At 62.8% G+C, this 12,424-nt stretch overlaps 2 protein-coding genes across 2 annotated transcripts; both read left to right on the forward strand.

Annotated features, from left to right (window-relative positions):
• Positions 1–763: 763 nt before the first annotated feature.
• On the forward strand, positions 764–6,538 carry LDBPK_161130 (hypothetical protein, unknown function; the record flags this gene model as incomplete). The annotated part of the gene is made up of 1 exon (XM_003859752.1): positions 764–6,538. One exon carries the CDS (start codon positions 764–766, stop codon positions 6,536–6,538), a length of 5,775 nt encoding a protein of 1,924 aa, XP_003859800.1.
• Positions 6,539–9,509: 2,971 nt separating this feature from the next.
• On the forward strand, positions 9,510–11,189 carry LDBPK_161140 (hypothetical protein, conserved; the record flags this gene model as incomplete). Its single annotated transcript, XM_003859753.1, has 1 exon — positions 9,510–11,189. The coding sequence occupies one exon, from the start codon at positions 9,510–9,512 to the stop codon at positions 11,187–11,189; it is 1,680 nt and encodes a 559-aa protein (XP_003859801.1).
• Positions 11,190–12,424: the final 1,235 nt, after the last annotated feature.

The raw sequence follows: 12,424 nt of genomic DNA on the forward strand, positions 1-12,424 counted from the left end.
TCAAGTCGCTCCACGTTTGTTGTTGTCCTTCCGTTGCGTCCCGTCGTCTTCTCTGTGCCTGTCTCTGTCTCGCTCTGTGTGTGTGCCGTGGGCTGCTGTCGGCTTCCCCAACAACGCAGTTCACACATATATCCATATATATATATATATATACACATATATATCTATAGATAGATACATATATATTCTGTGCTCTTCCCCCTTTTTTGCGTTTCCTCTGGTGTCCGCTGAGCCACGCCATTCTTCATCATCCGTCGTCGTCTGTTTTCTTTTTCCTGTGCCCACACCCGCCCTGCCCCTACTTACGTTCGCTTCCCTTCGTTTTCTTTCTTAGTTGCTTTCGTCACTGGTGGTGTTGGTGGTGGTGGTGGTGTGTGTGTGTGTGTCCTCGTGTACACCGATACACACACCTTCACACTTCCTCAGTGAGCCAGCGGTGTCTGCTTTGGGTGTCTGTGTCTGTGTGCGCGACTCACGCGCGACCGCAGGGTTGATTCACTCACCACTGCTACACCTCCCCCTTTTCTGCTTTCTCTCTTTTTTTCTGTGCGCTCCTCACCGCAGCCCTTCGGACGCCCGCTTCCTCCCCTTCAGCGACAGCAGCAGCAGAAGGCTCCAGGTGTGCCGTTATTGTGTTCCTTGCAGATTGCAGGCCTTCTCCGGCGTTTCCTCCGCACCGAGTTGGAGTGTGGCCTTCCTCAAGACCACCGCGCCCATCACCATCCCTGAGCAAAGGCACCCCCACCTCGTGCCATCTGGAGTGATGCTACGACAGACCGCATCGGCTAACGCACACCCGTGCCAAAGGATAGCACCCAGCACAGCGATCGAGGAGGCTGGCAACGCGTGCGAGGACGATAACAGGGAGAACCAAAACAGGAATGGCGCCAATCACCACCCTAGAGCCGCAGCCGATGTGCTTCAGAAACGGAAGGAAGCCCTAGCACCGGCACTGCCATCGCTGCCTCGGCACGTCACCGAGGGATCGACCTCACTCTATTCCTCATTCTCTAGCAGCGTCTCTTCGCTTGAGAAGCGCGCCGATGCTGCCGCCGTAGCGAACACCGCTGCGGTCGCCGTCGCTCCGAGCCCGTTCTCCGTGGTATCTCACATCCCGACACGGATGAATAGTGGCATGGACAGAGCTGCACTCCTAACACGCGATCCGCGCTTGTTAATGCCACCGCTGCGGCACAACGAAACAAACTCAACCGCTGTGTCACCACAGCTGAACGGAGGCGGGATGGATGCTACGATGTCGAGCGATCAGCTGCATCTGCTACCCATCCCAAGGTCGCTCCCCTACACATCACCAGCGGGGTGCACCCTCGTCGCTGACGTCGGGACCGCTTCCCCACTCTTTATCGACTTGAACTCGCTTCAACTGACCGGCATGCTGGAAAGCGCACCTGCTTGTGCCTCTGCTGCTGCGGAAGCCGCAACCGCTGCTGCACCAGCTGCTCAGCCATCTGTCGTGCCGGTGCCACGGACACCACTGGCGCTAGGCACGCTGGTCGTCGACACGGATGAACACGCCGGTGCTAGCATGACACCTCCCACGGATTCCGCTATCGGTGGATCGGCTTCTGCCCCCGTGTCGACAACAGCGGTTGACCGTGTGAATGGCAAGGCCCACGCCTCACGCAGCTCGCGCACCCAAGTACATTGCCCGCCCACTGCAGCGGCAGCGCTACCCTTTTACTCCAACGGTGCGAGTGACGGTGTTTCCTTAGCTGACCCTCCCGTTGCGGCGGCAGTTGCCCTGCATCTACTGCCGCCTTCTTTTGGTGCCATCACCGCAGCCGACACGAGCCACCTCACGCCAGCAACACAGAGCGCCGGCGAAGGAGAGTGTCTGCCGTCATGCTTCAGCGGACATCGTACGACTTCCAGCGCGCCCGACTTCCAACCGTCTTCTTTGACCCATGTCACCCATGCTGCCTTGTCCTCGCTTGGATTGCCGTCAGAAAAGTCGCTAGCCACTGGTGCCACCGCCACTTCCGTGACTTCCGAACATGGGCCAGCGGAGGAGGGAAGCGGGAGGAACGGCAAATACGGGGACGAGCCCGCTCCGCAGTGCCGCATGACAGCCGTGCTGGAAACTAAGACGACGCCTCTGAGCGCCCTGGCGTCAGACATCCACCGTGAGCATCCTCGGGCTCTCTCTGCACCTGCAGCCGCAATGGCACAGCAGCGTGGAGTGCGGAGGAGCAATACCCACCGAAATGTGCTTGACAGCCGCTGCCCTTTTCACGGCGGTACGCGGGGGCCGCCGTCGGTGTCGATTAATGAGGCTCTTGCAGATGCCCTCCTTATCCGTTGCGCGGCATCAGACGCGGTGGCGGATACTGTGGTGCCGATACCGCCGCTGGCCGCCTCTGCTCGACAGTATTCGACAGACACTGCTTTCCGGCAGCTGGCCGCTCGCCGCCATCAGGTCTCGCCTCCGCCAGCGCAGCCGCCGCTGCAAGAGCCCGAGGCACTGCTACCGCCACCGACGACCAAGGCGCCAATGCAGCTTTCTGCGTCCTTCCCTGCTGGAGAGGTGCTGTCGCTGGACGGTACGCTGCGGAGCTGCGCCGACGACGCTGCCTTGGTTTCGAACATGAGCAAGGGATCGCCCTTGTCAACCACCGTGGCCTTTGCTGCCACGGCTGGAACAACGGCTTCTGCCCCCTTGTTTGACTCTCCTGCGGGCGTGGCAGGGGAGTTCTCCGCGATGCGGAGGCGCGCATACGGTGGCGTGCGGCCAGCGCCACCTGTCCAGCAGGCGCGGTTTGCAAAGCAAAACCCGCCGTGCTCGGCTCTCTCGATGCGCCCAGATGTGTTTCAACATGGCGCTGACGCAAGGGCTGCTGCCGCACCTGCGACGCCCGCCGATGGACGCACGGTCTCGACCTCGCCGCAGCGAGCTGCCCGCACTGCCGCCTCCAGTCAGGGGGGCGGCGTGCTTCCGCGCGACGACGGCACAGCAGCCCTGCAGCTGGTGCTGACCACGTCGCAGGAGTTTCTTGTGCCCTCTGATCAGCGTATGGGTGGCGGTGTGCCCGACGCACCACCGGCGGCGACAATGGAAGCGGAGCCAGAACGGTACCCGCAGGCCTTATGCGACAACCCTCCTGGGCAAGCAGCAGGCACCGCCTCGCAGCTGCCCCATCCCGCAAGCGAAAGCGTGACTGCCGTCCTCCAGCTGCCCGTGAACGCTGCTGCGTCTCCAGCAAATCTCGTTGCCAACTCGCAAGCGCTCTCGGCGAACACCAGCAAGGATCCTGTGGCGCGGAGCAGTGCGGCAGCACAACAGGCACCCTCGCCTTCGCCCGCACCACAGCCTCCAACTGCGCAGAGAGAACTCGCGGCCTTGCATGTGCTGCCCATGCCCCGCATCACAGAGACTGCTCGTGCCACACAGCGGCACACGACGGTGTCGCTGTCTCGCTCTGTGGAGCGCTATCCGGCAGTTTCAGGAGGAGCAGGCGAAGCACGTGGCGGCGCCATCATGTCACCTTGCCCATCCGCGGCGTCTGTGATGAGCATTAACGTTAACACGATTGCGGCCTCCCCTCACGCGCGCGCTTCAGCGTTCGAGCGGCGAGATGCACCGAGCACGCCGAGAAGTACGAGCCACCAACGCAGCTCCACCAGCGCCAGGAACGAGCCTCGCGGTGTCGCGCGTACCATGTTGTCTGTCTCAGCAGCCCCGCTGTACTCTTTCGCGCACGTCACTCATGGCGAGCAAGCGCAGACGGAGCCGTGCCGTCTTTTCATGTGCTCCTCACCACCTCCTCGGCCACCTCCGCGTCGGGCAGCACACACGGCACCACTCCCCGTCTGTATTACTGCTGCTTCTGCCGCCGCGTCATCGTCGACTTCTTCTGAGACGACGCCACTGTGCAGGCCGGTGGATGTGAGAGACGCAGTTGCAGAGGATGGAGCCCTGTCCATCATACCAGCTACCATCGACACGGCGGGCAGCAACGCATCTTCGCTGGCGGCGAGTGAGCTGCTGGGTGTGCTGAAGGACTGGACTCCGACTCAACTAGCGGTGTCGCAGCCACTGCCAGCATCTCATCGAGCAGCAGCGGTGGTGGTGGTGGCGCCGGGTGCGGATGTGGAGAAACCATCGACAAGGGAGACACCTCCTCCCACTGCCGCCAACCCTGCAACGCAGGCGGAGGCTCTCGACACGCGCGCGAAGGTGCTTACCCGCACAACTCGTGCCAGTGACATCGCCGAGACAGCAGTGAACTTGCGACATAGAGACGCACGCGGCTTTTCTGCTGCGGCTTCTCCTGCCCATCACAATTGCCGAGGTTTACGCGTGGGGCTTCAGCGTGATGACAGGCGTGGCACTGTATTCGCTGCGGAAACGCCGCACACATCGCTACCGACACATGTCGTGCCTGTCGCGGACAACCTGCTCAAGCACCCCACCACTGCCCCGCCAGAGCGCCGAGCTCGAGGAGGAGAGCTGTCATCATCGATAGCCCCCATCACTCGCCTGCCAGCATCGGAGAGTGCGACTGCGACGCCGTTTGCATGGAATGGTATGACAGCCGCAGGGGCACGGTCGAGGTTGCAGACCACAACAGCAACGCTATACGCAGCAGCTGCCGCAAACGTGACGAATGCCCTGCCATTGTCATCGGGCCCTTCCTGGGAGAGGATGGAGCCGCTGCCCGTGGGCCATCTTGCATCTGCCACGCCAACTGTCACCCCGCTAATGGCACGCACGCTTCTGCTGCATTCAGTTCCGGCGAAGACGGCTGGAACGCGGCTTGCCATCCCTCACTGCGTGCCAACGCCGCCCTCGCTTCCATTGTCCTTCCAACAGCAGTGCACCCCTCGAGGGGCGGTCTTTACAAGTCTCAAGGCTGCCTCGCGGCAGCACCCTTCGCAGCCGGCGGCTCCGGGGCGCTTTCGCCAGCCCCCCGCACCTACCATGCCGCGCCAACGAGAAGAAAGGGCACGCAACGGGTCTGCGAGTGGTAAAGCTCTCGCTACGCCCCCACATACCCTGATTGCCCAGCAGCTCGCCGGCGGCGCCGCGACCAGTACGTCCCACCCAGGTGAGGTGGTGTGGGAGGTGCTGCCTGGTACTCACAGCAGCAGCTGCGACTGGCCAAACCCGGCGCCGTCGTGCCCCTCCTCTGTAGCCTCCAGCCGCCTCCAGCGCCATCAGCTGCAGGCGGGGTGGCGCAGCGGGCTACCCCGCTCCCTGCCCTTCGTTGATCTGACACGTGATTCGATGCCCATAGAGATGCTCGGCCCAAAACCAGAGGCAGCCATGCGCCACAGGCCGTTCTCAACCGAGCTCGGCGGTGGTGACGAGACGACTTCTGGCGGCCCCAGTCGGCGCCAAGCTAGGCCAGTACCCCACCAAGAGCCGCAAGCCGCGCAGCGGAGCTCTCCGTCCCCTTGGCCGTGGTGGCGAGGGCAGCACGCCTTGACCCCAGGGCAGAGGTTGTCAGGGCGAGTGCAGCGTCACGGCGACGGCGCGCGCACTGGCGACTTCTTTGTTGCGTTACCGCCGAACCCCGACATGGTAGACGGCGCCGACAACGCGGCAGCGCCGCATTGCCGCCCCACACTTTCATCCTCGGCAACAGCAGTGGCGGCTGGCGGAGTCGGCAGTGCTGGTGACGGAGGAGGGCTGGCCCCCACTGCTTGTTCTATTCCAGCAGCACCTACGTCTCCGCGGCTGTGCACTGCGCACCTTGCAACGACACGAGAACGTGCTGGCGTGCGCGCTGGAGCTGCGGCCGCAAAGAGTGCAACATCGGGATGCGCCACCGCGGGCCAACCTCTGCATCGTGTCGCTGCCGCCGCGCCGGCCGCGTCGCCAGGAACTACCACTGCGGCCGAAGCGGCGACGCTGGCGAGGACATGCACCGGCTCGGGGCTGACGGGAGTCACGGACTACTACGGCGCCTACCAGCGTACGCAGCAGCCTCGCAGCACGAAAAGTGGCCCGCCACCGCCTTCACAGACGTTTCGCTTTCAGCCCTCGATGGTCATCGGCTCGCAGTCGCCACAGGATAGTGGAGGAAGGGAGGCAAGAGGGAGTACGGGCACTGCCAGTAGACCCGGCTCGCAGCCAGTGGCGGAGGCTGGCATGGCACTTCCGGACACCGCTGCTGCTGCTGCGGCAGGTTCGCAGGAGCCGCGCCGCCACTACTTCCAGAGCGGAACGCTGCTGCAACGATACAGCGATGGAACGAATGCCGCACTACGTGACTGTGGCGGGGTCAAGGGTGACTGCGGGCCGCAACGCGCGCCGCGACTGACTCGGTCATTGCTCGACCAGCTGCAGCGGAGCTACGCCGCGGTAGCTGATGCATCGTCTCGACCGCGCTACCTACCCATCGACTTTCCCTTGAAGGAGGCACTCGTGGCAAGTTGGCACGACGCAATACACCACGGTGCCCACAGCGGCAACGATCCTAATACTACACCAGCGATGCTGCAGCGCCCGCGGCCTTCATCCCCGTCCCGCGGACAATGTGTGGAGAACGTACCGGCTGTGCTTCCCCAGAAGTGAGTGAACGGTTGCGTATTCCTATCATGGACCCGACTCGCCACCGCCGCAGCTGCATGCCACCGTCGCTGCCACTCCCATGGACACCCGCTCCGAATCACCAATTGCCGCCCAGCCGGATCTCCCCGCAGCGGCGCAGCAGGAGCGGCTTTATATGCAGCGGTGCACTTCCTCTTCACCCTCCCCCGTCTCCGTCTCACCACCGCTGGTGGTGCGTGAGAATTACGGCGCCGTGCTGCGGACACCCCACCCGCAGGCGCTGCCGTTCGTGATGTCCTCTCAACAAGCTCAGCCCCGTCTTCTCCGGCGCAACCTTGTGGAGCAGCCGACTCGCAAGCACACCGCCCGCTCGAGTGCCGGCACCGCAAAGTCGGCACCCGTAGCTCTACAAGAGATGACCTTTGCGCCAGCGAAGATCCTGGCAACGCCTCCGTCGCTGGCATCACTGGAGCATCAGCAGACGCCTGTGCTGACCGCCGTCGCCACCGTGTCTGCCGGACCGCCACCAATGCCCTGGTCCCCGAAAGGCAACGGCCCAGGTGCTAACAGTGGGACGCTGGGCGTCACAGAGGTTTTCCCCAGGCAAGGGTCATCCGGACCGCGCATTAGCAATTTTTTTCATCTCTTCCGAGAGCCCCAAGGGCAGCGGCGTGGGTCGCTTATTGATGAGCTCAACTGAAGTGCGTGACAGCGTGCAAGAGGCGAGGGCCAGTGAGGGAGGACGGTGCCGCACAGTGTGCACGCATGCAAGCTCCCCTCCCTTCCCCTCAACACTCACCCGACACCCACCCAGAGTTAATCTTCCTTTCTTCGTTTGTGCGCTTGCCTTGTCTTGGTGTGTGTGTGTGACGCATCTGGGCGCTCCTGCGCACCGCACATTTCCGTTGCGCTCCTTCCCCCTTCATTTCTGCCTGTCTCCTGCCCGCTTCGTTTCTCGAGGTTGTACCGCGCAAAGCCCCTCTCTTGTTTCCTGGTTTGCCGTCCCGGATTGCGCCTCCGGTACTCTGTCACCATGCGCGTGTGCGCGCGTCGTATACACACATACACACGCCATGCATCTACATATATTTATTTATATATATATGTGTGTGTGTGTGTGTGCGTGTGTGTTGATCTCTCCCCATTCATTGTTTGGCCAGCTCCTCCCGCCGTCTTGCAACAAGCGCAGCACGATCACAGCGCCGCGCGAAACAAACAGACACCCCTGCTCGCTCTTGTACTTGCCCTGCGCTGTTATTCCTCGGTGCGAGTCTCCCCACCGCTCTCGCTCTCCGGCGCGCGTGCGGCATCTCTTTTCAGGCATGCACGCAGGCTATACCTTCCTCCGTCCTTTTCCGTCTGCCCCTCCTCCCCCACGCCCTTTCGCAGCGCTAGTCTTGCTGTGACACCGACCGCCTTCGAACTCGGCGCGCTCGCGATGGTGCGCTACGCTGGATCGCCCTCTCAAGCACACGCGTGCATGCAAAACATAGAGGGGATGGCTCGCCGACGTGCGAGCCCGAGACGGAGCACGTCGGCAATGCCCTGGAAATCTACTCTTTCCATTGCTGCGGATCTCTTCGTGATGGACCTCTACCGTCTTTGCTCACGGGCCCTCGCATTTTTCAGGTCGTTCTCGCATCTGCTTCTCCCTCCTCCCCCGGATCACCGCCGCACCACTCACGCAACGGCTTTCTTTTATATCTGCACGCCGCACACGTGTGTGCACTGTGCCTGCCCTCACCTTTCGTTCTCTGGCATCGATGCGTTTTGCGCCTCCATCGCCGTGTGGTCACGCTTCGCCTCATCTCCCGCCTCTGCGCGACTGCGCCTGTAAAGACCAACGGCGGACACAGGCACCTAGGCGCGCAGCCCTGCATCTCAGGGTCGTGGTGGTCACATAAACACTCACCTAGACCTGCATGCAGGCTCACGCTATCACAGCGCACACGCACCCGCTCGCGCGATGCAGCAGACCATTCCTCATGTAGCTGATGTACACACCGGGCGTGCGTCACTCTCCGCGACCGCTGGCAAGCTCCTCGCGGAACTTACATTCCCGGAGAAGAGCGACGCAGCGATCACTAGCAAGCTTACATCAACCCCCGTCGCTACAGAGGCTCTGCGGCCGCTTTCCTCGTCATTCGAGGCGCGTAACGGCGATGACTCGCCATCGCTGGAGTTGAACCCCAATGTGAACAGTTCGCACGAGAGCGGCAGCGGAAACACCCAGAGGCACGATGTGGCAGCCACCTCGGTGGTGGTGTCTGAGACTGGGATAGCTGCGGCCGCGGCGCAAGACGTCACCGCTGTGTGCACTGGAGAAGCCATGGCGACTCCGGTGGAGGCGGTACTACCCGCGGCGGCCCTTCCTTCTGCGGTGGCCACCGATCCTGCCGTGTCAGCACTGCGTGCGCCGTCTGCACTGGAGCCATCACTGATAGTGCGGTTCCCGGGCGCAGCACCTGCAGCAGTGGCCAAGGCGAGAGAGCAAACATGCCTTGAGCACCTGAGCCCCATTCGCTTCACGTCTCCGGAGCCGAGCACGTCAGCAAGGAAGGGCAGCAGCTGTCGCGGCCGCGGTGGTGCCGCCGGTGCCCCTGGTCGTGTCTCGGGGCGTAGGGGGTCGCCACAGCACTTACCCGTGTTGCGCCGCCGGACACCCGGTGCCGCGATACGCCACCGCCGCCGCCACTTCAGTGGTGGCGGCGGCGTCAGCTGCAAGAACTTCTTTTTTCAGAGCGAGGGCGCTGCCACCTTCGGCATCGGCACTGTGGGGCTCTTCGCCTCCACAGCAAAGCCGGTTTTTGGCCCTCGTGCAGCGAAGCGCGGTTTATCGTTATCGGTTCACCAGCGTCGGACACATGGCGAGCGTGGACAGAGGTCCGTATCGCAACCGGCTGTGCTACCGTCCTGCAGAGCCGCGCCACCTCCGACTTCAGGTGCCGCCGGTGCCGCGTCAGCGGTTCCTTGCTACTACACTCCTGCCTGCTACATGTCGCGTGCGATGAACGGCATCACGGCGTGGGAGAAGCGGCAGGAGGAGTACCAGCAGTGGCGCCGTGAGAACTTGAAGAGGTCGACGTACTACCGCCTCTCCAGGCCACTCGATGCCCTAGGTGGCACAGAGACAGAGACAGAGGAGAACGGCATCTTGCCGTGCCTGTACAACGCCTACGCTCCCGTTCTTTTCTCTTCCGAGGAGAGACACCGTATGGAGCGCCTCCGACTGCGCGCACTTGAGGCGGAGCGGACGGCGCGCTCGACCGCGCGCGCGCACGAGCAAGCGGCGTATGAGAAGGAGGTGCTGCTCCAACGCTCACGCAAGCTCCATGGCGAGGCCGTCGACTTGCCCGACTCCTACCTGCGCACCACCTACCCTGATCCGTCCACGTTCACTGGCTACGCAGAGCCGGCCACTGGGGACGACAAGGGCCGCATCTACCCAGCACCTCATGCGAGCAAGGCCGCCAGCGGTTATCTCGCCAACCCGAAGCTCATTGTGAAGGATCATCACCGTGCCATGCAACAGCACCGCGTGGCGAGGCAGCAAGCACGGCTCAATCAGGAGGCGCAGCGCTTGGAAGCGGCGGAGCGTCAGCGGCGTGATATTGCGGCGCAGCTGACGGACTGCCAGTTGCAGGAAGCAGCCTACCTCGCGTCGTGGATGGAGGGCCGCCCGCGGGTGTGTCGTGCGCGAGAGACAGAGCGGCACGCGCGGCAGGAGGCGGAGCAGCGCGCCGTGGATGAGTGGAACCGTGCGGCTCAGACGCGCGAGCGGGAGGTGTACGCCCTGTACGCCTCTCAGGAGGCAGCGGCCGCCGCATCGCATCGGCAGGAGCTGCGCGCGCGTGTCGTCGCGCCGCGACCGTGCAGCCGCAAGGGTATCTCCGGCGGCCATCGCCCGGAGCAAGAGGTGCAATCCTTGCCAGCGGCGCCAGATGCGGAGCACAACGGGGCTGCAGCGCGCGTTCCAAGCCCGCCGTCTACTGGCGTTCCTGACTCCTCAGGGGTCGTCGACTGTCTTCCCCAAGCAGCCGCGCCCCCACTGTCGATGGTGCCGAGTCAGGCACCGGAGGAGAAGTTGGCGCGGGCAGCTCGTCCCTTAACACCCACCGTGCGCCCCGAGACACCGGCGCTGCCACCATCTCAGGTGGTGGGCCCCACCTCGACAAACTTCTTCAACGAGGTGAAGCAGTGGACGCGGGAGTTCCCGTCGCCCAACACCGTTCCCGTCAACGGCTCCGACGCCGCGTACCGGCGTGCGTGGAAGGCAGAGCTAGAAGAGGCACAGCTTCGCTTTAATCGCGAAACGACGCAGCGGCAGCGCGAAGACATTGCGCGCCGCGTGCAAGAGGCGCGCGAGAGGGCGCTTGAGGGGAGCTGGCAGCAGGCAGAACAGAAGCGGCACGAGAAGCGTGAGCTGGCGGCGCGGCGCGCCGATCATACACAGGCAGACGTCGAGGCCGCCACGGCGGTGAGGTTGGAGGTATGGCTGGAGTCGCACCGCGCTCAGCAGCAGAGAATGGTGCAGGCCGCTGAGCGCTACAATGAGACTCAGTTCCTGCGGCAGCAGTCGAAGCAGCGTGAGATGGTGCTGCGATCGTTGGAGGAGGAGGAGCTTCAGCAGCTGCGCATGATGGTGTCGTCCGCCTCAGCGGCGAACCGCGGGTGAGGAAGCTAAAGGAAAGGAGGCAGGGGAGAAGACGTGCGAGCCAATCGCAAGCCACGCAGAGGCAGGACCAGAGGGCCGAAAGGACAGCAAGGAGTGTGTGAGAAAAGAAGCCGTGCACGCGCGCGCCTCTGTGTAGCATGCGAAGAGGACAGACGGCACTCCTCTTTCGCTCTCCGCCTCTCTTCCATTCTTTCCCTGCCCACTGACCACCCATGCATATCGCTCTGCAGTCCCACCAACTCTTGAGCACAGGAGAAGGGAGGGGGAGGGGAATGGGATGGAGACGGGGGCTACCACTCCTGCTGCTTCTTGCTGCTACGGGGTGGATGTGCCGTCAGTGTTGTCGCGGCGTCTGCCAGCAGGTGGAGTCTGCGTAGGTGCGTGTGTGTGTGCGTGTGGGTGCCATGCGCATACTTCTGCGTTTTTGTGTCTGTCGTTCTCTCTTGTTTTGCCCTTCCCTCCTTCCCTCCCTCCTTTCCCCTTTTCTTTCTTAGCTGCTTCACAGTCTGCATTCTCCTCCTCCTCCGCTTTTCTCCTCTTGTGTAGTTTTTATGCGTGGGGTCGATGCACACTCTCACGTGAGAATCGCCAATGCACATGGAGGGGTACCCCCTCCTGCTCCATCATCCCCGACCCGCCCCGCCCACCTTTTTCTTCTATGTTTCTCTGTGTCTGTCTGCGCTTATCTTCTCCGCCACCTGATGTACAGCAACGGGTGCAACTCCGCACCTTCGTTCAGGATCACTTTCATGTACGTATATCTCCCTGTCGCGTCCCTCCCCCTTCCCCTTCCTCTCTCAACCCTTCATCTTGCGCTCATCGACATCGGACCTGCTCTTCCCTCTCATGACTCTGCTTTTCACAGATGCCGTTGAGGGAGTCGCTTTCTTTTCTGGGTTTGGTTGGCGTGCGTGTGCGTGTGTGTATGTGTGTGTGTGTGTGCGCCTCCGCCTTTCCGTTCTCTCTCACGTCTCCTCTCGTGCGCCCTGCGAACAGAAAAGCAAGACGGAGAGAAGTGGATGGGGCAACGGAGGGAATGGCATCAGCAGAAGCAGCGGTGGAGCAGGCGGGCAGTTCTGCGAATCTGAATGGCGCAGAAAACCAGGCCCGATGCACTCAGAGACATGCGCATGCGTGTGTTGATTCGTCTTCTCTCTCTCGCCTTCTTGCACGCCTCCATCTCTCCCTCCCCCATCAGCTGCACCGTCCTCTCACAGACCGAAGCGTTCTGCCTC

The sequence above is a fragment of the Leishmania donovani genome, chromosome 16 (assembly GCF_000227135.1).
Source record: "Leishmania donovani BPK282A1 complete genome, chromosome 16".
Classification (NCBI taxonomy): domain Eukaryota; phylum Euglenozoa; class Kinetoplastea; order Trypanosomatida; family Trypanosomatidae; genus Leishmania; species Leishmania donovani.